Raw genomic sequence first — 26,150 nt, forward strand, 5'->3', positions numbered from 1 at the left:
TAAAAGATTTGTGTTCTATGCCACATGGTATATGACTTTGTCACCTTGGCCCATACTATGGTTCACAAAACCAACATTTGATAAAAGATGAATGCTCGGGCTAAAATGTGTCTCTGAATGTGTTAGCAGCTGTGGAGGCACTAACCTTTGACCCAGGTATCTCAGTAAATGCTCATTGCAGTGTATTTTGAATGTGTTTTATAATATCACTAAAACCTTCTGTTTTGATTTCAGTCCCATCAAGAAGGCGTAAGTTAGCGGATGCCTTCCTAATCCCTTTCTGTTTTGTAACGTGATGACCATGGAACATTCACTTTCTCTGTATACTTGGTCATCGTCTAATTCAAAAGTGCCAATTGGTAAACACAGAGGTTTTTATGCAAAGACAAAAAAGTTGGACAGAATATTTCCTTAGGAATGTTCTGAAATAAAGGAATAGTAAAATGTTTAAATGCTGACATTTTCTACATATAATAGAGATAAACACTTACTCAAGTGCAAAGCCAAATTTACCACCCTATGCATTGTGTTTCTGCATACTTCAGGAAATATTTTCAAATAGTGAGATTATTGACTTTATTGCTTTGTGATTTAAGCAAAAAACACATGAAAGACATAAAATCTGGTAGCTTTTGATGACTGTTCTTCTCAAAGTGGTCTTCAAAGAGAAATGTCAGAAATTACAAATATATAAAGCATGGTATATATATCAAGTTACCAGTCACACAATGGAACACATCAAAGGAACAACATATTTATTGAATATATATTTCTTTATAAAAGGTACATAAGATAACACAATGAATATATTGCTGACCATGAAGTCACACTGCTCATCTCTGAAATGGGAACAATAGTAGTCATGATGCCCTCCATGAGTCCTGTTCTGATAATTAAACTGCATTATAGTGTAGTCTAATTCCACAGTAATATATGATTATGCTCTTCAAAATCCTACTATCTGACTTATAATACGGAAATTTACAGAAGTACCCTCATTTCTTACTTCACCTTCATTGAACACATCCTAACAAAGAACAACTCTCTTCCTTTAAAGAATGAGTTATTTAAGGCCACACTAAGAACTCTTTGGACTATTTTTATATTTGTAACTCATCTTTAATAAGACAATCTATACAAATGAGCCTGTTTCTAGATCTGAAGGCTTACTGATTTCATGTAACAGACTTAAATCAGCACTCTAGAAGAATCCACATGACCATCAGCACTTTATTTAAGAAAGCGTTCACAAACATCTTTTCCTGAGTTTGGAGGCAGGCCTGATATTAACAATACCGCATTCTCATGCTAAGGAGGAATTGAACAATTCTAAAAGGCGTGTCTGTCTGTTCCCTATTTCATTGTGCAGGGTGTGACACAATATTTTTATTGAAGCAATAGTAGATCTGGCTGAGGCTCATAATCCCAATCTATTTCCATTCATAAATACCCCACACTATCTTTTCCAAGATTTTAAGTGTTATTATTTTGCTAACTCATTAACACAGAAACCTGAGATTCTAGTACCCAAATCAACACTAAATTGACAGAAGGAATCAGTCAAATTGTTTATATATAGAGTTCAATTTTGCCAGGCATGTTGGCACAGCCTTTAATCCCAGCACTTGGGAGGCATAGGCAGGTAGGTCTCTACGAGTTTAAGACCAACCTGGTCTACTTAGTGAGTTACAGAATATCTAAGGACACATAGTGAGAGCCTGCCTCAAAAAGCAAAACAAAATAAAAGTTTAATTATTTTTAAGAAATTGTTTTACTAGTTATTCCTTAGCAGTATCCCATTTTAATTTTCAAAATAATGTATTTAAGAAATATTTGGTATAGATAATTTTTAGGGATTTTTACTTTTAAACTCATATTCTTTAAATATGTGTATTAGCAAAACTGCATGTTTATAATCAGGGTCTTTTACTGCGAGGCTGCCAAGACAGGCACAACAACAGATGTTGGAATTACCTGAAGACATAGCTTTATTATCTTCTTTGGTCATAACTACAGATCCAGATGTTATAAAGATTGTTGCTTCTCTGTCAAACACTTCTCAATATCATCAAGTACTTGAATGGCGGCTTTGGGAATCCGTGTTCCAGGACCAAATACATTGGAAACACCAACTTCTTTTAGAAATTCATAATCCTGTTAGACATATTTACTTGGTTAATAGAGATATCATTCCAACTTCGAAGAAACATACTTCATACATATGTGCTGCATGAGTGTGTACACCTTTCCCTTTCTTCTTCTTCACCAATGACCAAAGCTTTCTCAGCTGGTACATTGTTTGCATGCGGAGCCTTTCTTGATGGGGCAGTTAACAATAACCAGCAACATTACACTCAGACCCCCATGTCTAAACCAGAAACTGCCTGTTGTTGCCTGCAATGTGAAGCTATGTGGCCCTAACGAGAAGGAACTGTACTTTAAAACCTAATTTTCCATTCTTTAAATCCTCACTGCTTATCGTTCTCTGTATTAAACTTAGTATCAGTCTATTTTCTCTTGGACATGTCTCTGTCACCAGTGAACAGTGACATCATGAATCTGGCCTCATAAATCAGCTTTCTGTTTAGGAGGACTGGTTGTTTTTGTGTCCTGCTACAGTCATTAGCTTAATTAATGACAGTTACTGTTTTAGTGTAAGGATTCCCAGAACACAAGCACCGCCACGCGCTTGAGGCTCTGTTAACAGCAGAACACATTTAGCTACAATAGCAAATTTAGGGTATGCTGTGAAGCTTGACCCTTACCATACAGGACAGATGGTCTAGTCTTGTTCAACTGTTGCAACAGTGGTCTTTTTCTCCCATTTTTAAATGGTCAAAACTAGAGAATAAATTACAAACCATTCCAATTACCTGCCAAGTACCCTTTCCTACCTTTGTACTCTTCTTACAATAGTAGATGCTTTGCAATAGCATTTAACACATACTCCTGAACCTGTGTCCTTCTTGCCTGAATTTCTGAGAACAGAGTGCATGTCCAATCATCTTCATATCCGCAGTACTGGCCCTACAGCACTGAAAACACAGCACTGCTTGAAAGAGCAGGTGCTACTTGTTTAGGAGCTCATAATAATGACTGTAGCATCGGGTAACGACCAGCTCCAGGTTGAGAAGAGGCTCAATGAGAGGCTGCCAGCTCCTTTTCCTTTCCTAATAATGCAGTGTTTCATGGCATTTACCCTGACAGCTGAGCTACAGACATGGAATGGTGTATTCAGCTGGTGAGTTTTGGGGAACTCTGAAATTCTCTAACTCAAAGGAAGGTCGTAGTTGCCTAATTCTCACACAGGTTTTAGTGGGTGGGTTAGACGTTAGCAATACCAGAATGTGGGCAAAGGGCACACGGACGTTGTTTATTCTGTTTTTATTCTTGCACCTTAGGTATTAATTTGGAATTTTCTCCAAATTAAAAGGTACTTCACAATGTCTTCCACACAGCAGGCCAGATCACGCTTTAAAATGTACCTAGGATCCATGTGTTCTCTCGGCTAGCCTAAAGCACTTGAGGAAAAGGATGCAAAGAGGCCAATATCTTGGCTGAGTTCACAGTACTGAAGATGGGGACTGTTTAATCAAACTGCAGAAACTGTAAATGCTACATCTGGAAATGGTACATCTGCTTGATTCAACACTCTGTGTTACACTTTCTAATTCAATAGCTAAGTGGTTTTAAGTTGAGTAACAAGAGCATTTAACACACACCCAGTACTATAGTTCAATTAGTGGCCTTCAAAGGCCCACCTATTAAAGGTTTGGATCCAGGCCTTTGCATGACTGCAAGGTGTTAAAGCGGTACAGGTGGAATCTAACAGGAGTTTTGGGTCACTAGCCTGAGAATTCTTTCTTCATCTTTCATGTTGGACCCTGAGGTGATTAACTGTCCTTCTTCATGGTCTCCTTACTACAACATAGACTCCCCAAAACAATAGGAACAATAGATAATGGACTGAAATCTCCAAAAATGTGAGTTAAAATAGCTTTTTTTCACTTTGAAAATCTGTTACAGTAACAGAATAAAAATTTAAAAAAAAAACTTATTGATGTAGGAAGAAAACAAAAAAAAGATGCCACTTGCCTTATCATCTCAGCCTCATACAAATCTACTTTCTCATTTCTTAATAAAATATAAACTCACTATTCTATTTTGTGAGGTATAATAGAGGAATAAAGATTGTACACCTAGATGCGAAATTGTATTTTACTGATGGATATTCTAGTGGGGTCTATGCAGCACCTACAAGCATCTACTTTCCTATACACTCCAAACCAATTTTTTCCTAATCTCAATTAAAAAGGAAAAGTGGTTATCATTGGAAAGCAGGTGGGGAATAGGTCCTTTTGCATCTTAAGTGATTCTTCTACACAACAGCAATAACACGGGGTGGTGTTCTTTCACCTCATTGATAATTAATTGATATCATTTATTTCTCTTTTCCTTTTTGAGTATCTACTTCCTCTCCTTATTGCCTATAATATTCAGGACAAGCTGATTTCATGTGCTAGCAGTATGGTTATTTTTTACTCCAGAAAAGTTATTTCAATCAAAATAGTTTTACTAGTAAAGGAGTTTACAAAGCTATGCAAAGGACATAACTATGAGGTAGAGAAGCATTCAAGGATGGGGCTATCAATAAAATGGATGAGGAACTCTCCAACAGATGCAAGCTACCTAAAAGACCCATCCAAAGCCTCTATACTGCTGCCCAGGTACAAACACACCTCATTTGCACCATCTTTCTCTCTATATTGGGAAGTTCACTGCTTCTATCTGCATCTCTCTGCCACTGTTAACTAAATATGGAGATGGTAGAGAGCTATCATAAGTTCCTGGTGGTTTTCTCATACAATTTTTTGAAAAAAGCTAAATTAAATTTTATATAATGAATTAAAATATAACCTTAATAAAAAAAAATAACAATGCTCACTGTGTGCAGAATTTACCAGTGAAATCACTGAGGCATAACTTGCCTCTGTATCTAAAACCAGTTCATCCTTAGAAACATGCCTGCCTGCCTGCCTGCCTATCTATCTATGTATCTCTCTCTATATATATATATTTTTTTTCTATGTCTGTCTGTCTGTCTGCTTGTCGGCCTGCCTGCCCACCTGTCTGTCTATCTATCTATCTATCTATCTATCTATCTATCTATCTATCTATCTATCTATCTATCTACTATCTTTTTGTCTGTCTGTCTGTCTGTCTGTGCATGTTTCAGTCCTGCACTGTCTCCAGTTTCATAGCCTGATACATATGCATGGGGGTAGGCAGTATATATATATGTGTTGTCTTACATAGCAATTTCCTCCGAATCATTGAAACCTTTCTTCGAGGGAAAAGCAAGGCGATTCCTAAGATTCAGGAGAAAACAAAATTCACACGCCTGGGATAGCTGAAAGCTGCAAGATTGACAAGGACCCCACCCCAAGGCGACAGAAGCAGTGTACTACTGCTGGAGGAGACTGAGCAGCAAAGCTGTCTAAGTCCTGCAGAGAGCTCCAGGGAGGCAGCTTTCTTAAGTCTTCGCCAGTGTCAGGGAGGGCTTTTTAGTGACGCATCTGCTTTCGAGTCACCCCGACTCCTGTAAGTAAATCCTTACCTGCACTCCTGTTAGTAACTCCAGTAAAGGCTGTGTGTGAGTGTCTATGTGTGTAGATGTGAACATGTACATATATGCAGAAAAGTATGCAGAAGAAAAATACCTGTGGTGGAATCACACCGCCACACATGACAAGGATATCTGGCCGTCCCAGGGCAGTAAGCTCTTTGATAAGCTCAGGAACGAGGGTTTTGTGACCAGCAGCAAGTGTGCTGACGCCCACAGCATGCACATCTGCGTCCACAGCCTGCTGGGCGACTTCACGGGGGGTCTGAGCACACAGAAGGCAGAGACAGGTAAGGGTGAAACAAAGCACTGGGGTTCTTTCCTCAGCGTTCCACAATTATACCTGTCACTTCCCAGACCCTTATTGTCACATTTTGAGTGATATTGAAGCTACTGATACAATGAACACCAATCTTGTATGTGCTTCTGGGACTGGAATTCACCAATTAAGTCTAAGAACAAAAAAATTTCCCCAAGGAATTTTCATGGTAATCTTTACTGACCATAAATACCAACTGACACTCAAAGACTACAAAAATAAAGCCTTTAAGGTAGCTTCACCATCCAAAGCCTCACACATTTCATTCTCAACTGACATTTACATTCACAAACATCAGAGTTAACATGAGTTTTTATTTTTAGTCATAAATTAAGTGAATTATATACATTGGAAAATGCAGAATGTGTTATACTTTTGAAAATAATTTCAATACATACCTGAAAAAGAGGGCCTATATCCACATCAAAACCAAGATCAGCAAATCCTGTAGCAATGACCTTGGCTCCTCTGTCGTGGCCATCTTGTCCCATTTTTGCCACAAGAAGACGGGGTCTGCGACCTTCACGTTCCATGAATTGATTAACTCTAGGAACATTTAAAAATGTAATAATAGTTAAATATTAACTGTCCGATGTAAGGTGTAAAACTGCAGTTTACCCATAGAAATTTTTTAAGAATGCCCACTTAATGTGCATCTCATTAATATCTATATTTAATAGTGAGAATGCCATGCAAGCCTTGAATATGGTTATCGTCTGGTTTGAAAGACAGTGCAGCCTGTGTGCCCACCACCCCAAGAATGGATAAATCCCCAGACAACTTTGGTCTGCTAAAGTTACATCAATGGACAAACACCTGACTGACCTACAACAGACAATGGAATCAAGGCAGAAACAGTGCCCATGAAAGAAAAGCTTTGGACTGGAGAGTTCACTGCCAAATTCTACCAATCCTTCAGAGAAAAGCTAACACCAATGCTCCTCACACTGCTCCATACAACAGAATGGGAAGGAGCACTACCACACCCTTTCTGTGAAGCCAGTATTGCCATAGAATGCGGCCCATCCAGATAATACATAATCAGAATGCTTGTGTGTATAAAATGACAAATTGTATAAACATGACAAAATACATCAATTTTTGTTTGTAAAAAAGGTTTCTTCTGATGACTTTTACATTGGCTTATATTTATCATTTATAGACTATTTAACTGTTAATGCAGTTTTTTGAGGGAAGTGTGTTACACAAGTTGAAAACACCATAACCCAGAAGCCAGTTTTACACTCAAGAAACAAATCACATTCCAGCTTCACGTCAGGCAGTGGCAACAGTCCTCACTGTCACCTCAGTGAAGACTGGTTTTACATTTTGCCCAGGTAGCAGTCATGTGTTTAGTTTTCAAATGAGAAAATTAAGTTTTAACTACTCAAGTAACTAAAGCTTGTGACAAAAGTTAGGAAGTCTATAGCAACATGACTGTAAGCTCTCCACCTGGAGGATCTGAAGCAGTACCAGCATCAATTAAATAAACAAATGTTTGAAATGAAAAAATCCTTGCCAAGTGATTATTGGTTTTAATATTTAATTGCATTCTCATCAGTCAGTATGTACTATACATGTAATTCATTATAGTTATAAATTATTAAATGACCAAAACATCTTCAGAGAAACACATCATGAGGTGGCTTTGTCAATGTGAAAACCTGATACAATTATATAAGCTTAGTGGTACAGTATACTACATACCCAGGCTCTATGAAGTGTGTGTGTGTGTGTGTGTGTGAGAGAGAGAGAGAGAGAGAGAGAGAACTTTCTGTTCCTACAAGTGTTGAAAAAGAAGCACAAAACTGTGGGGGCCAAGATATGCAGGCCCAGTTGCTACCTTATCTGATGGTCAGAGAGTTTGGGGAATACCAAGGCTTAATCACACCTTCTAGCTCAGGAGGTGGCTGTTTGGCCCCTTTTTGAAGAAAACTCAGCACCATCCTGATAAGTGGTCAGGATATACCAATGTCCTTCTGCTCCTTCCTTTGTAGCTGAGAGATCATCTGGGGAAGGGGTGTTTTCTGCCTATGTGACCAAGTGTATGTGAGTAAACCTGACTTGAGACATCCTGCTACCTAGGCAACAGAATGCTGATGATGGAAGTCTCATGCTATCATGTTAATGAAGCCTTCTCCCCCAGTTTACGTTTGGTATAAAAAGCTATGGAACAGTAAGTGTGGGTGATTTTTCAAGATCTGAATAATCCCTGATACTCCCTCCCATTACTGTCTTGTGGTTCCTGTCTTTATTTTCCCACACCTCTACCCTAGCAAGAGTGCTTTTGTTGAGACCGGTCCCCAACACAAAATTAAATCAAATTCAGGAAAAAATGGTGCAATTGAGATGTAGTTAGCAGAAGTATGTGAGGCTGCTTACAGCCTGCCTGTATACTCTTTGGCAGTACACCATATTTACCAGTAGGAAGAATATACTCTAACATAAAAATTAAAGCAACAGGAAATGAGTAACAGCATTGTTTGTTATCATTGGTTACTACACACTGTACATGATGGCAAATGCTATGTTTCTATGTAACTAGTAGAGCACAGGTGTATAGCAGCATCACCATAAACACATGGCTGTGACCATGGCTACATCACTAGGTGCAATACCAATGGGAGACAGAAATTAGAACCATTATAATCTTATGGGATGGCCACTATGTATAAAATCTATGATTGGCCAAAATATCATAGTTTCACATACTGGCACAAGACTGCATATTTATAATAAATAATAATAAATTATGTAATAAATGTTATAAATTATGTTAACCATATGTTATATATTAACTGTATAATATATATATTCTATTCAATATTTACTCATTTTAGAAGAACAGCAGACTAGTACAACAGTCAATGTATTTCCCAAGTAGCAAGGACACTAACTAAGCCATCGGCAGGCTCAAGGGAAGTGTATTAACTAACACAAAGATGAGACCAGAGCTCACTAGAGCTCACCCAGTACCTCTTGATGGTAGATGTTATCTCCTTACTTTCTCCGAACTCCTGCCGATAGGCTCCACTCACCATACGATCATTAGCTTTATGCTCACCAAAAACCTTTTTCAAAGCGTCTGTGATTTCTCCAACTGTGCATCTACAGTATTAAAAAGAGGTGCCAGGGAGAGTATTAATTAACAATAAGTAGATAAATATTTACCTCAATAATCAATACAATTAGAATGCTTTGTTAATAAATAAAAATACACTGTAAAACCTCAAGAAAGTTTATAAAATACTAAGAAAACATCTTTCCTGAGAATACTTAATATAAAATTGACTCTTGGGGCCAATCTACACTCCGGTCCCTTTACAACACCTGTCAAGCAAAATAAAGACTACACGACCTTAAAGTTACAAGTCAGTCAGTGTCTGAATGCAACTCAACAAAATCCCATTTATCAATATGAACAGGCGGAGCTAAAGTACCAGTGACATTTTCTGATGAGAAATAAATCTTTCAGTGTGTTCCAGCCAAGGAGAGTGGTGAACTCAAAAAGACCAGACAGAAAACAGTGTGAAATAGGCCACGGCATCAACACAAAATAAGAGAGTAAAACACTTTGACAAGTACTCTCTTGGCATTCCTCCCCGCCTTTTCACCCTTACTTCTATTTTCATCTTACAACACCAGACTTATCTAGCAAAAAAGGGGCAAGGATTAGTATTGGGAGTTGCTTATTCTTCTGGTTGCTTCAAGATTATAATGATTCAGAAGCAATGACAGGACAATAACCTTTACCTAACAATTATCACATAAGAGTTCCCCCTCTTTTCCTTCAAAGACTATGCCAGGGTTGTACACAGAACCTTCATCATAAAGCTGAGAATATCAGAATCTCAGCCTACAAATCAAAGACCTTGATGCATTATAACAGTGCCATGTGTTCTAAGCTACAGTGAATTATACAACTACCAATATCCCTCAAAGTATATTAATATTTTAAATATTAGTAAGTACTGAAACCAGTTTCCATTACTTTCTTTTAGGCTCACAGAATTTACAGAAGCAATTTTTTATTTAAGTACACTGTGAAAAGCTAAATTGGTCAAACTTTCATTATTTGGAAATCTCCAAACTCGCACATGTTCACCTTGCACGAGCTGCATCCACAGCAAGAGCCAAAATATTGCCATCTCCACTGGCAGCACACTGGGTAAGTGCCTCGAGAGACCGCTCAGCTAAAGCTTGATCCCTGCTGGATTTGATCTTAGGAGGAAGAGAAGAGACAGTTTTATGCAAAAGGGCAATAAAATAGGTGCTACAAGATTAAACCCTGATACATACTCTATTGACCAAGTTCCATAATCTTTTTTTTTTTTTTTTTTTGGTTTTTCGAGACAGGGTTTCTCTGTGGTTTTGGAGCCTGTCCTGGAACTAGCTCTTGTAGACCAGGCTGGTCTCGAACTCACAGAGATCCGCCTGCCTCTGCCTCCCGAGTGCTGGGATTAAAGGCGTGCGCCACCACCGCCCGGCTAAAGTTCCATAATCTTTACCTCAAAAGAAGGAGAAACAATGGAAGAGCATAATATTCAACCTAAGAAGTGTGTCCATTGTTTAACTCATTCAGGATTCTGTAAAAATAATTCTGATATAGCACAAAGCCAACAAATCAGAAGCAAGCAGAGTAGTAACTTCGCAAATAGTTACCCAGGCTTTTCTGAAACTACAACACAATGAAAACAGGTGGGCCCTTTACAGGGAAATGCCAAGGAACACTCTGAATTAACAGTGGAAAGACCACCAGATCAGAGCTGACAGGGGAGCTTAACTATACCAGAAGTGCCCTTTAGATGACTGACAACATGGTGGCCAGAATACATATTGCTATTCTTTTTATTTAAAAATCATTCTAATAGGAGACCTCATCACTGACAGAAAGAGACCAAGAAGGGGAGATAATAGAGAACAAGGCTAAAACCATGTCCCCTCAGGACCTAGCTCTCCTGTGCTCTGTCAACAACTTGAACAATCAATGTTACTCAAGTCCAAGTCTCACAAGCTGCATCTCCTGTAAAAAGAATCCAAACTATGATATTTTCCAGGATGCCACTGAGATTATAATCTGTTATCAGAGATGGATGGAAAATCAGTAAGGAAAAACTCAATTCAAAATCCTCTTCAAAAAGAAACGGCTTAGTTTCTGTTATTGCATAGCTGCATGGTTTGAATCTGAATTTTTCCATCTAAGTGAAGTGTGCTAGAGTGTGGTGCTTCTGAGCTATGACGCCTAATGAACTGCAGTGTGGTGATGTAGAATTAACAATTGTGATAAACCTGTTTTTAGAATTGAAATAGAATAGAAAACATCTATGAGCATGGAGCATCGTTTACAAACGTATTGTTCACTGAAACCTATCTTCGCAACAGGTGCACTCACACAGTGCATATAGGAGGCATGGAGGAAACATGCACCTTTTGCGTAGAGTTATGGTCAAAACATTGGAAATACACTAGAATTAGAATGAAGAGACAAGGCACAGAGATCTACTCATACTGGGTACAATTTCCATCTGACATTCACTTAAGATACAGACATCTCTCCAAACTAGCTTCTTTCAGATTGGATTAATAAAAAGAATCATGTGATTCTTAACAGAATTAAATGAGAAAAATTTGTGTCTAATGCAATTGTTGGCATAGCACAGATACTCAATAAATCTTGGTATTATGGTAGAAGGAGTAGTAAAAAGAACGTAGAGTAATTCTTTCTTTTGTTTGTTTGTTTTTCGAGACAGGGTTTCTCTGTGGCTTTGGAGCCTGTCCTGGAACTAGCTCTGTAGACCAGGCTGGTCTCAAACTCACAGAGATCCGCCTGCCTCTGCCTCCTGAGTGCTGGGATTAAAGGCGTGCGCCACCATCGCCCGGCGTAGAGTAATTCTTGTAAGAAACAAGAATGTCTGAAAGTATCATCTGTACTTACAGCTAGAATGGCTAACAATTCAATCTTTAACATGTATTTTCAGCAACTATGATCCAAAAAGCAAGATTAGTCTTAAATTCATGGAATTCTAAGCTATTCAGTTCAAGCAAGTTTGATGAGCAAAATTTTTCAATAAAAATTGGCAAGTATTAACTAAGTAGCAATTACTGGCAGTTTTATTTTAGCCACGGTGACTGATTATATTAACAAATGAACAATGCCCATACCATCCTGCTATTTTACATTATTCCTGGAATTTTTAGGTAAAAACAATAAACAAACAAATATCTAAGAGAAGAAATAAGGCAGAGAAGACTGAAAGAACGATTAAGCAGTGGAGCTGGCAGGCTTCAGGAAGGAAATCATAGGAGTTTGTGGACCTCAAGGTGGACCTTGAGGCAAGGCCTGGGAAGTGTGCACACCTTTCCATGCTCACTACAACACAAGCACGCCTTAGCTAGCTAGAATTACCTGGACAGCGGATTACTGAAATTAAAAGAGCAAAATATTATTACATGCTAAAATTGAATAGGATTAGAGACTGAAGAAAAAATTAACAGAAAATTAGTGATGACGTGGTTCAGCCTTGGGGTGCAGCGGGTGGGTCTCGTAACAGCCAAACATGGATCTTCTTGTAAGGAAACCATGGGAAAATATAAACTTTAACTCAGTACCAGAAAGAGCTCAGGGTACCACAGCAGAAACATTAAATTGATTAATTATGGTGAAAGTTAACTTTTATTTTATTTTATTTTATTTATTTATTTATTTATTTTTGGTTTTTCGAGATAGGGTTTCTCTGTGGCTTTGGAGCCTGTCCTGGAACTAGCTCTTGTAGACCAGGCTGGTCTCGAACTCACAGAGATCCGCCTACCTTATAATGAAAGAAGTCTGATTTAGCCATAGTCCTAAGAGTCATTCTAGGTTTAAATGTTTCAAGGGCTTAAACAGAACTTTGCATTTCTCCAGAAGCTGAGGTTCTTTCCCCAAATAAGGTTTAGGGTAGTTTATGGTAAACAGATTGTCCCAAGCCTTGATAATATATAGTTAATAAGAAACTAAAGCGCAAGAGTCAAGAGTCTGCAGCTGTAATAAATAGAGACTCCTGTGACTGCAGGGACATAAGGCTTCTTGCTAGATAGAGATTTCAATGATAAAATGTGATACTTGCTTTTAGACTAGGGATGGAAGTGGAAAAGAGATCATTAAATATCTGCATAGAATTCTATACCAACTAACTACAAAAAAATCTATTTAGTTTTATAGAATGTTTGAACAAAGAGAGAAAAAGTTGATTGTTAATCAAGGAAAATAAGTAACGAAAAAAATTAAAAGGTTTTATTTGTTTGTTTGTTTCTTGCCTCAGAACAGTGATTACAAAAGGTAGAGACTAGGAGACAGGACAGCTTCAGATAGTAGAGTATATGTGAAAACAGTAAAAGTAAATGTTTTATCTACTTTTATATAACATTTCAGAAAGAAATTAAAATAGAACAGAAATATGGTGATCACCAAGATACACAGAGCATACTCCAGCAAAATGCAAAACGCTCCCCAGACACTGAAGCTTACAAAATTACTAACAAAGACAGATAACTGGAAAAATCAGAAAGCAAATGAGCCATGGAAAAATCAGAAAGCAAATGAACCATGGTCTACTGGAGGAACCATTACAATGAGAGACTCTGACGCAAACACTGGTCCTAAGCCACACTGTGTTCTTACTTTGTGATTTCAGCACTGAGTCATGACTGCCTAATTATTTAATCCAAGCAACTTTCCCAATGTCTTGCCTTTAAAGAATACATGAGAAGTAATATTGACCTCTTGTGGATATTATAGAAGCTGTGCAGAACAATATGAGAACTCAGAACCCAAGACCCAGGACATACTTATCAAACGATGGTTGACAATACCTTCTTAAGTTTTTCAATCTGCTTCTTACGCACTGAAGTATTGTCAATGGCCAGAACTTCCACAGAGTCCTCTTTCTCCAACTGATACTTATTTACTCCAACAATGACCTCAGACCCTATTGATTTCCCAAAGGAGAATAACATGTGAATTTACTCATAAATGGTTCCCTATTGAAAACGCTCTGATTATCACGTTTTTATAAGTTTAATATTTTTAAGTATCATTCTTAATTATTTATTAAAGTCTTTATAAAAACACATTTGAAATGTCACTACATTTCCCCTTTTTTCTAAAAAAAGGCTATAATTAAAATAAAAAACTATATACATTAAGTACAATGACTATATACAATATATACAGAGAATAAATATAGCAACAATGTCTAGTACATTTGCATTTGACAAATTCAGAGAAAATATTTCATATCTATCCCATCTTGGTAAGTCCAAAATCTTATACCTAATTTATTTTCTATCATAACTTGCTTTCTGTTTCTGGTAAATATAACAATATCTACCTAATATAAATACAGCTATCTAACAAATTTCAGTATAATGCAGAAACTCCGATCCTGGGATACAGGTAAGGTGGGAAAAACAGTTACATAGTTACATGATGGGTTTTCTTCAGGGAAGGACTTTGCTATTCTCAACAAAAAACAAAGACAGTTGGTTACCAGGACAGATGTAGAAAGCAAAGAAAGTAGTGATGTCCAAAAGCTTTCTATGATTTTATAGAATTTTTGTACAGTCAGTTGTTATTAAATGGAAAGACAAATACTTTAAAAATCTGTCAATAATAAATCAACATTGTGAGCATACTTCTCTCATCTAAAGGTAACTGACTGTTGCACCTAGTTTATACTCCTTACTTCCTTCCCAGCACTTAGAATCACCAGTGGTCACTCAGTTCAGTTCCTTTTCACTGTAATGAAATCTCTAGACACAGGAGAGTTTATGTTTGTCCTATTCACAGCTGCATTCCCAGCCACAGGACACAGCTCTAACAGGGCATACCAAAAGGTATCCCCAGAGTGAACCAATTCTTCCATGGACAGCACTAAGACGGCCAAGCATGCCAGCTTGATATTGTCATTGGCAATAGCTCATCACATATGCACATCTGTGTTGTAAGTACATATATGCTTGCCTGTGTGCTTGCAAGAATGCAAAGATACAAGATACAGACAGATAAATATATTTAAATATATTTGAATATGAGAAATATTTTACAAAAGCCCTATTTTTCCATTGCTATTTCATTTTAAAATGTATTTGTATTGATTGTGCACGGTATCCATAGCCAGAAACTAATAGTTCTCCTTAATCATTGCAGTTCATACACAAACTTTTCTATTCTCTCTTACCAGAATCTATTCTAGCTTGTCTTCGGGCAGCACATTCTTCAATGCGAAGTTTAGGTATTCCTTCAGCTACAGCTTTGGCCATCCCACCCATTTCTTCAATTTCATATATGAGCTAATGAAAGAAAGGAAAAGAGAGATGGGGGGGAGGAAGAAAAGAAAGGAAGGAAACAAAAGGAGAAAAGACAAGAAAGTTAGTAAAACTGAGAGATGAGGACATTCAACCTAGCCCTATATGTTATATATCCCCCAAAGCATTCAAATTACGAGCTAAATTAATATTTTATAAGAAAATAACTGATTAAATACAAGAGAAATAATCAGAACTTATGTGTGTAAAGCTACCTAAAGAGACAAAAGAAAAACTTTAAAGTATATTCTGGAAGGCCTGAAATTCCTCAGTCACATCTTGTGGGGAAAGGCCAGCAATAGCCCTCCAATTCTCTAGCCTTTGCTTTTACATGAACAAAGTTTATAAGGTTCATTCTCAAGCCTTTATTTTTATATGAACAAGGTTTTTAAGGTTTACAAAAATAAATAAAAATAAAAAAGCACATACACATAAAAAAAGAAAAATATATGTTAAAATGCATTTCTACTCTTAATCTGAAAAACAAAATGTGGTGTCATATATGTGTGTATATGAGATGGAAGAGAATCATCAAAAACTCAGTATAATATAGAATAAAATATGCATATGAGCTGGGTATCAACACATAATCAGAAGAATACTGATGTTTTCAGAAAGAAAGATATGGTACTTCTGATCACAAATATAAGAGGCAAGAAAAAGAACTTAGAATGAAAAGCAAACTAGTATTAATAAATTTGATCACAGAGTCATGCATAGAAATAATTTTAAATCAAGTCCGCTGTAGCTCATACATGGGTTTGTGAACTTGACTGTGGGTAACAGGACATTAAGAAAGACAGACAGATACAAGTAATATAAGCAAAGCTGGGATGAGGTGGGCCCTAAGCTCCTCGATGGAGAGAAATGCACCAGTGATGAGCAATGGCCAAGAAGCTATGTGCTTCTTATGCAGAGCACAGCAGGGGGCGCTTATCTAGCCTCCACATGGAGTCTCTCAGACAGCAGCCTCAGGCTGCAGTCAGCCAGGAGAAACAAGCTGCACTTGCTGTTCTTGCACACACTGTCAACATCTGCTCACAGAGCAGAGGAAGGCTTTGCCAGTTCCCCAGCCTGAGGAATCAAGGTCCTTGACATGATGGGCTCAGGATTTCATCCACTCCTTACACATTAACCCAGGGCTTCCTCTGCTTCCCATGCGAGTCAAGGATAAGAACACAAAGAAGAAACTTTCAAACACATAAATTTATAAATGACTAGGAAGCTTCTCTGAGAAATACATCAAAATTAACAGAGAGATGCACAACTGCTCAGCACTCAGAGACTAAGACACTGGAATGGTCGGCACCGAATAGGACATCTACATCACATTCTTTTCCCAAAGGCTCAAGTCATCACTGTGGAAGAGGAGGTAGACAGTTTTAAGAGGTAGAGAGAGTAGATTATTCTGGAAAAAATCAGTTTTGCCAGGCATGACTGTCCAGTTGCGTCTATGAACTCACAGTGGCTGTCTGGAACTGCAAGCAAAAAACCTGCAAGATTAAACCAGTCAAAACCTCAGTATGGATAGTGAAGGAGTTAGCATCCCATCCCTATCTTAGAAGCTCCTGGCAACTGATATCTGTGAGGAGGGGGAGAGCCCATTAGCTGTAGGGAGCAGTGTTCTAACAGTAGATGGTCTTGCATCCATGCAGAAAGGCAGCACAAATGGACATAGTCGGTTATTTCTTTTCTTAAGAGAGAGCATGTGAAGTTAGGAGGAAAAAGTAGAAGAGAGGAGAATTCGAAAAGAATACGGGTGGATTTTATTCAAACATATTACACACATATATGACTATTACATAGTTTTTAAAAAAAGAAGTACTTCAAAATAACAGGCATGAGATTAAGGTTTTATATTCCATAAATGTCAAAAGACCTAGAGAAAAGCCAGTTCAAAGCAAATAAGAATGACAGGAAGGGAGAAACTGTGATAGCATTATATTGGTAGGAAGGGGAAAGAAAGAAGATTTTTATCAGCTGAAATACTAAATGTTTCCAGAGCAGAAATCAAAAGACAGTGTCTAAAACCCAAAGCCAACAAAATCAGTAAAAACAGTATATGTGTCATTTAAAATACACAGATAAAAACAAAAGAAGCAGGGGCTGGAGAGATGGCTCAGAGGTTAAGAGCATTGCCTGCTCTTCCAAAGGTCCTGAGTTCAATTCCCAGCAACCACATGGTGGCTCACAACCATCTGTAATGAGGTCTGGTGCCCTCTTCTGGCCTGCAGTCATACACACAGACAGAATATTGTATAATAATAAATAAATAAATATTTAAAAAAAAAAAACAAAAGAAGCAGTATAGTTTACTCCTGTAAACAGAAAAATAAGAACTGAAACACAATAGAGTACTGCCTACCCCCTCCCCGTGTGTGTGTGTGTGTGCGTGCCTGTGTATATGTGTATGTGTGTCTCTGTATGTGTCTGTGTATCTGTTTATGTCTGTCTTTGTCAGTGTGAGCCTGTATTCATGTGTCTGTTTGCTTATTTATCTATGTATCTGTGTAAGTTTGTCTGGTTCTATGCATGTTGTCTACTTGTGTGTCTGTCTGTGTCTTTGCATCTGTGTAAGCACATGCACTTTTAGTAATAGCTAGCTTTTAATCCTGCATAAAATATAACCATAGAAACAGAAATATACTTTTAAGTTATGCTTTAGTAGTAAAAACTATAAAGTCAAAGATAAATTCCACTTTCCTCACATACATTTTATAATTTTAGTATAAATTTAAAAATGATTATTTATAGATCAAAAAAGAGGAGAAACTGACCTTCAGAGCAGCTTCATAAACATCATTTGTGAGGGACTCCATCATGTACGATCCTCCCCAAGGATCAGCCACTTTTGGGATCCCAGATTCTTCTTGAATGATGATTTGTGTGTTTCGGGCAATTCGAGCGCTTTTCACAGTGGGCAAGCCCAGAGCCTCATCAAAAGAATTTGTATGCAAAGACTGTGTCCCTCCAAACACGGCTGCCATTGCTTCAATTGCAGTGCGGACAATGTTATTGTAGGGATCCTAAAATATTAAACCAAAAATACAAACAAAATAAGAAAAAAGATCACAGAGCTATAAGAGACATTATAATCAACCAGCAACTATATAACCTACACCAATGTCCAATGCAGTTTGGGGATGGATTGAACATCAGACATCAGAGTATTAAATAAACTCACACAAAGTAGTGAGCAAGCTGGAAAAGAATTAAGAGTCAAGGTGTCTATTCCAGACTTAGGGATGAAAACATTGTCTCATATATTCCTCTAAAATACCAAACAATTTTACAATGTTTAAATACTGTTCCATAAGCATATCATGAAATGTAATTTTTCTTTGATTACAGGAATCTTTTTTCCTAATTTATAATCTCCTAAATATTTCTCATACCTCAGAGTATCTCCTGCAATGGATGTGTACGAAGTACGCACTTAACTGACTAATTAAAGTGATTCAGTGTAAATTCTAAGGTAGGAAATAGGATTCTAATTCATTATATTTCTAAGTGTGATGTAGGCTAGTCTATAGATTTCAGTTTTAATTGGAAAAATCAGGATAGTAACACAAGTTCCTTCCAGCCTCACAATCTCTACTTCTAGTCATAAAGAACATCTTGGTTGTTATTCACCATTAACAGTAAAAAAGACATGTAAGTTAAAAATCACGGTATGTGGACGGTTATTGTAGGGATCCTAAAACATTAAACCAAAAATAAAAACAAAACAAGAAAAAAGTTCACAGACAGAGCTATAAGAGACATTATAATCAAGCAACAACTATATAACCTACACCAGTGTCCAATGCAGTTTGGGGATGGATATGAATGGATACAGAAGCAAAGTATCACCACACAATTTTAATGGAATCAAGTTATACTATTCAAAGGATAGTAATCTTTAAGTGCCTGTGCGTGCGTGTGTGTGAACTAGGATAAGAACAAATCATAAATAAGTAGTTTTATAATAAGATGTATCTCTTCAAAATCGTTCACAAGTATTAATTATAATGTGGTTTTTATTTCTTTATCAGCAAATAATTTTTCACTGTATTACACAGTAAATAATCCAAAGAATTGACGATGAAATTCCATGAAATGTAAAATCTCCTGTATAACAAAGTAAACAACCACCAGAGTGAAGAGACTGGCTCAGATGGGTAAATAAAAACTCTGCCACTACACACCAAATAGGAGAATAATACCTAAGATATGTAAAGAGCTGCAAACAATGAGACCCCAAACCCAAACCACCAAATTCCTAAATCCCTGACCAAGCTAATGCACTGAAAAGACTAAAGAGGCTAAAGCCTAAAGACCAAGAAAAAAACTCCAAAGAATAAATACACAAACTTGAAGTGTCCACAGCCTTAGCCATCAAGGAAATGATAGTAAAACTGCTTTAAGATTCCACTTCATCCAAGTCTGAATGGTTATCATCACGAACACCAACGACACAGGGGAGATCCGCTCGCCTATAATCCCAGCACTCAGGACGCAGAGGCAGACAGAGACCAGCCTGATCTGTACATTGAGTTCTATTCCAGATTAGAAGGCTAAAAAATGTAAAAGACAGAAAGAAAAAAAAGGAAGGAGAGGAAAGGAGAAAAAAAGGAAAGGAAACAAACAGCGACAACATCAGCAAAGATGCAAAGAGGAGCCCTATTGACTGTTGGTGAGAGCATGAACGGCTGCAGAGCTACTACAGAAATCAGTGTGCTCGGTCAAAGAGTCCTAAAAGTAGCACACCATATGGTCCAGCTATATCACTGCTGAGTACACACCCAAAGGGCTCTAAATCAACACACCACAGAGATACCTGCATATCCAGGTTTATTAATTCTCTAGTCACAATCACTAGGAAATGAAATCAGTCTAGATCTCTATCAACGCATGAAAGGAGAATGTGATAGATAAATGCAATGGAATCTTACACAGCTATAAATAAAAATGAATCATGACCTGCAGGAAAATGGTATAACTGGAAATCAGATGTTCAGCAAAATAAGCCAGAATCAGGACAATTACCTTGCATTTTTCTCTCATCCACAGAACCAGATTTAAACTTAAATATGTGTGTGTGTGTGTGTGTGTGTGTGTGTGTGTATTTACAAGTGTGTTTGTAGGCCACAAAACTAAAAGAAGGGGAGGATGATATCTTATGGTTGGTGAGTAATAGAGAGGATAGATGTGATAAAACAGAAAAATATGATTTTTAAAAAATGGAACAGGGAACTGTCTAGGAAAAGAAAGGAAAGCACTGGGAAAAGGGTGTGGGGGAGGGGAAATGAAGAGAGCTAAATATAAGGCCACAAATATGAAGATGACGTGGCAGAACAAACACTAAACTACTAAGAAAATAAAAGGGGAATAGTCACAAGCCAAGATAGAAATGATCTGAGTTAACCACTAGAGGGCGCTTACTCTTTTCAAAATGTGTAAACTCAAAACCTAAGAGTGCATTATACTTGAAGATACTCATGACCTTCAAATATTAGCAAACAGGCTGTTAAATGTTTGTTTTCTTTATTCAAGATATTATTTTCAGATAGACACACACCTGCTCAGTAAGTGACCACCCCGATGTCTGGCAGTGTGCTCGTAGAAGAAGAGATTTGGAGTTCTTAGGCTGGAACATCTTTTCTATTAAGTGAGCCCAAAGTCTTCTCCCAGCTCGCATCTTCGCTATTTCCATGTAGAAGTTCATCCCAATTCCCCAAAAGAAAGACAACCTAAAAAGGTAAAGTCCAGAAGTAGATGGAACTTAAAAACACAAATAAGAAATGAAAACAAATTGTATCACACACTAGAAAAACCCGTGTCCAGATCTGAATCTCAAACAATTGATTTGAAGTAAAGCAAAGCACACACATATCTAAGTAACTGTGACCCTAACACAAAAATGGCTGGGAATGTTTGCTTCTGGGAAGAATTATTCCCTTCACAATGGTTTCCTTCAGGAAAGAATTTGCTCTTGTGTGCTGAGTAAGATACATTCTTGGGCAGGGGACGTGGCTAAGTGGTAGAGTATTTACCCAACACACACTAGACCCTGGGTTTCACCCGGAGAATCAAATTCTTATTTACTCAGCGCTGGAATTGAACCTTGGGCCGTACACTTGCTAGGCAAATGCTTTCACCATTTACCTACATGTCCAGCTCAAGATCCATTTTGTTACAAAAATTAAAAAAAAAAAATAACTTTGTAACACAAGGTTGTGACTGAAAGAACAGAATCCCATGCTTACTTTGTTTGTACAGCATGGGATAGTTTAATTTGTGTGTGTTTTAAGAAAATGATTGAGCACTGAGTTTAGTCACATTCTCCTCTAATTTGTCCCTAACCTCACTATTCCCTTTTACCTCACATTCTGCAATGGATTTAACTGATTTACATATATAGATTACCTATTTGCTTCTGGTGGCCATAATCTCATGTAAACCAAAGGGCACTAGGACACTAACGTTTAATAAAACTCAATGAACTCCAGTACTGAGAGGTCTTAGGATCTGGGCTCATCCTTAAAATCTACTGAAGACTGTGAAAAACTTTTCATTATTTCAATATAATTATATAAATTTTATCCATTAGTTCATGTAAAATAATAAGCATATAACATGTAAAATATATACCTTTTAAACAGTAACATTTTCTTATCATAATATTAAAACTTAGAAGAATCATTTTTATTTTAAAATGTTTTTATTAGAAGGGTGTCCATTTTCTGTGTGTCCGTGTGTGGAGGTGTGCACGCACAAGCCAAATGAGGTCTGTTTCTTGGGCAGCATCGACCTGTTTTTGTTGTTTATTTTTGAGACAGGGTATATCCGAGATAACTGGCCAGTGAACCCCAGGAACCCACCTGCCTCTGCCTCCTCAGCACTGGGATTCCAAACATGTCTACAGCATTGATGTGTGGGCTGTGGGGATTAAACGCAGATCCTCAGACCATCTGGTCATTTCCCTAGTCCTGTTTTGCACTTTTTCAAACCTCTTCAATGTGCAGCTTAAACGAAGACAGCTAAAGCCATCTATATCTCCCATCTATCTCAATATAACATACCACGTAGGTTTATACCAACCCTGGGGGAAATAAAAATGTAAAAGGAAAACCAAGTTTTAAAGTACTCAGGAACACTGTAAACCTTGAAGATCTATGTAATCCCTAGGAGTCAATGGACCATATTTTGGAAGCTGAAGTAATAACAAGCTACAATGTCTTAGAACAAAAAAAAAAAATTGTCATTTGCCATGTTTTGCACGTTTGAATTGCCAGCACACAGGTAAGTCTCACTTGGGGGACAAGCTCACTAAGGTATTGCTGATCTGAATGATTATTTCTGACCAATTTAAATAGTTCATAAACTTCATTGAAATGTTTCCATATTTTTCATGCAACTTAGTTCACAATTCATTTTGAGACAATATAGTTTCTAGTATTGTGTGTCCCCAAACATTTATATACCTATTAAAGAAAAAAAAGTAGATGATTTTGATATTTTCAAGGGGAAAAGTATAATATAACTTGATCTCATGTTTATATTTTAATATAACTCCATGCATAAGTCAGTTGTGCTCACTAGAAAGATGGCATTCTTCCAATTTATACAGAAGTGTGGTCAGATTAAATTCTGATACTTTTTTATTTTTGCTATTGATAATATTGATTTATTTTCTCTTTCTCACTTGGAAAAATATAAGACAATCTAAATCTATCATGACATTTATTTCTACAAATTTGTTTTATCAGTATATTTTTGCTGTAAAGGTAGAAAATGGCTCTATGAATGCTGTTGATGTAGAAAAGATACCTAACTTTAATCTACTGACCTTGGTGCAAATTCGTCAATTGTGAGTCCAGCCTGGAGTCCAGTTCTGCAGTACTCCAAGCCATCTGCGATGGTGTAGGCCAGTTCTAGAATGGCATCAGCCCCTGCTTCCTGCATATGGTAACCACTGATCGAAATGGAATTAAATTTTGGCATGTGCTATATAAAATAAGAAATATATAACAATAAATGAAATATGAACAGATTCTATTCAACTTAGGTTAAAAAAGCAAGCATTATCTATAAATGATGTACACTTTCAGATTACTTGGTAGTTTATAATCATAACTGAAAAAAACTAGCATTTGTTAAATCAAATTCCCTCTCAAATTTAAGTGATTGATCTTGGAAGCATCTTCAAGGTGTCATATTTGTTTTTCCACCAGAAAACAGTTGCCCTAGTTATCCTTTGAGCTAGCTAAGACTTCATAAAGACGTTATGATTTGCCCGATATGTTGACAAATTTTATATTACTCATATTATTTTCATATTTGCATAAATGTATCCAATATGAACAAGTACACACTGAGCAAACCTGATTTGATTTTGAAGCAAAACAGGATAAAATACATAGCTTTAAAATATCAGAGACTGGAGCTGGAGAGATGGTTCAGTGGCTAAGAGCACTGGTGCTCTTCCAGAGTACCTGGGCCCCAGTCCCAGAACCCACATGGCAGCTCACAACTGTCAGTAGCTCCAGTTACAGGGGATCTGACACCCTTACATATATACATAAATGCAGGTAAAACAGTAATGCATATGAAATAAAAATAAATGATTTTTTTAAAGGTTGGCTTTATCCTGTTTTTAAAAAAAAATCAAAGATTTCAGTTTGATTTACTGTTATTGTTAATATCAAGCATATTCTAGCTCCTTTCTACTATGGCCACTAAGAATGCTACATACCATTGTTTCTCAATATTCCATGTTAGGTCTAGTGCCTGATTGAATAGACCCTGCAGAATCTAAGAGTTAGCTACGACTTTTTTCAACTGAACATAAAATAAAAACACTGAAAACGTGGACTCTGCTGTCAGAGGGCTCATCTTTTCACCATGACACTTAACCAATGGTAAGTTTCTCGACAGTGCTACTCTTTGGTTTCCTACAATGTAGAGGTAATAACTACGTCATTCTTGTAGAACTGTTTTAAGATGAAATGATTCATCTAAGTCATTTAGTATTATGCCAGCAGACACTAAGCTCTCAAAAAAGTTAGTTGGCCTTATTTACATATGTTATAAATTAAATGTACCACATTTACATATACCATACTTATGTACACTCATATAATAAACAAATATAGTTGTGTATTTTACAATTTCAAGTACTCTAACCCAAAGTTCTTTGAAAATTCTCTATAATAAAATAAAAAATGGATAGAATTGAATGAAACTAAGAAAAATAACTATTTTTGGAGTTTACATACAAAAGCCAAGAAATAGGTGCTTTGCTATGCAGAGGAGTGTATTGATAGACTTTTAAATAATAGAAGTATAATATGATAGAATACTATTCACCCTTAAAAAGGAAGGAAGTTGTCGTATGGCATAAGAAGGACAACACTGGCAATAGTATAGTAAAGGAAATGAGCCTATCCAAACAAAGAACTACTGAATGATGCTACTCATGTGAGCAATCTGCAGTATTCAAATTTGCAAACGCTTATAGCAATACAATGGTGGGATCCTAAAGGAGGAAAGGCGGGGATAATAGGGCTGTCTGTGGAACAGACAGTTTCAGTTCTGCAAAATTAAGAGTAAAGGGATATGCAGGTAATCGTTGCACAACAGTGGAATACACTTAATACCACTGCACACTTAAAAGTAGTCAACACAGTAATATCACAACATACATATTTTCCCATAATTAAGAATTCTTTAAAAAATACAACGTTCACAATTTGCACAATATTTTTTTTTAAAAAAAGTATCATTTGATCAGACTCTGAAACTGGCATGCTGCCACAGGAAGAATTATGTAAGTATGTAAGCACAATTCAGAACCTCTACATACCATTAGGATCTTGTACACAGTGACAGTCACAGGGTATAGATGCACAGGATGATACTATCCACCCCAGAAGCCAGTCTTCTCTGACAGCACATCCTAAGCTTAGAGCTCCACAGTACAAATCCTACTTTCTGCTCTTGTCTTACTACTGCGACTACAGAGACAGGAGGACTTAGCTAGTCCTCTGGAAGATCCCTCTCCCTCGCACATATCTGGCCTTCCTTCCTTCCTTCTTTCCTTAACCATAGCAGTTAATATACCTAACAACAAAAGAAAGCAAGATAAAAGGAGCCTGGAGTCCTGATTACTGTGGGGCTCCATAGACGCAAACCCTTCATAGACAACCTTGTAACTTCCTTAAACCAAACAGAGCAGATTCCCATTTAGTTTAAGCTTGCTATATGCTGTTAGGCAGAATATTTACATATGTCTTGGAAACCTCCAAATGTAGCATAAATACAGTTATACATAATACCATTATACAATTCTATGTAGTACAATTCAACTGGGCAGATTCAACAACAAAATGCTTTCCAAAGGACAAAGGCTGAAGAGCAAATGAAGGGTGCAGAAAATGCTTACAGGATTTCTGGGATAAGTAGATGCAGAGGGTGAATATGTTAAAAAGTTGTGATGCAGAAGAGACTTCCTCCTTGGCATTAAGCAGTTCTAAAGGATGTGAGGAGACAGGCACTGCTAACAAGAAGTGCAGAGAAGACCAGAAAAACACACACTGCTCAAAAGAAAACATGGAGGCCCAGGTAGCCGCCTTCTCCCACTAATCTGCCTGGGAAGGGATGCATTACTCAGGGGTGAATTAGGGATGGCACAGAGATGGCAGACATATAAGCGGTCTGTTCCAAACCAGTCAGTAGCAGAAATAAAATTCTGTCTTGATACCAGTATGCATCTTGACTCCATTTGAACAAACTCTGACAAGAACCAAGGAAGCGAGAGCTCCTTACTCTAACAATTATCAGACAACTAACTATCAAAGAATGAAATGAACAGCAAATGGA

The 26,150-nt window shown here is 37.2% G+C and overlaps 1 protein-coding gene across 3 annotated transcripts in view; it reads right to left on the reverse strand.

Moving 5' to 3' along the window:
* Nucleotides 1-632: 632 nt before the first annotated feature.
* Nucleotides 633-26,150, reverse strand: part of Mmut (methylmalonyl-CoA mutase) — a 31,353-nt gene continuing 5,835 nt past the window's right edge. For all 3 annotated transcript variants that reach the window (XM_057751886.1, XM_057751885.1, XM_057751887.1), the window contains exons 4-13: nucleotides 23,119-23,276; nucleotides 20,848-21,019; nucleotides 18,065-18,313; nucleotides 15,161-15,272; nucleotides 13,794-13,909; nucleotides 10,048-10,163; nucleotides 8,919-9,050; nucleotides 6,341-6,488; nucleotides 5,721-5,888; nucleotides 633-2,154 (exon numbers count right to left, since the gene is read on the reverse strand). In XM_057751886.1, coding sequence (XP_057607869.1) covers nucleotides 2,026-2,154; nucleotides 5,721-5,888; nucleotides 6,341-6,488; nucleotides 8,919-9,050; nucleotides 10,048-10,163; nucleotides 13,794-13,909; nucleotides 15,161-15,272; nucleotides 18,065-18,313; nucleotides 20,848-21,019; nucleotides 23,119-23,276 — 1,500 coding nt within the window. In that variant the 3' untranslated portion in view covers nucleotides 633-2,025. The remainder of the gene's footprint in view (nucleotides 2,155-5,720; nucleotides 5,889-6,340; nucleotides 6,489-8,918; nucleotides 9,051-10,047; nucleotides 10,164-13,793; nucleotides 13,910-15,160; nucleotides 15,273-18,064; nucleotides 18,314-20,847; nucleotides 21,020-23,118; nucleotides 23,277-26,150) is intronic.

Source organism: Chionomys nivalis, chromosome 19 (genome assembly GCF_950005125.1).
Source record: "Chionomys nivalis chromosome 19, mChiNiv1.1, whole genome shotgun sequence".
NCBI classification, from domain to species: domain Eukaryota; kingdom Metazoa; phylum Chordata; class Mammalia; order Rodentia; family Cricetidae; genus Chionomys; species Chionomys nivalis.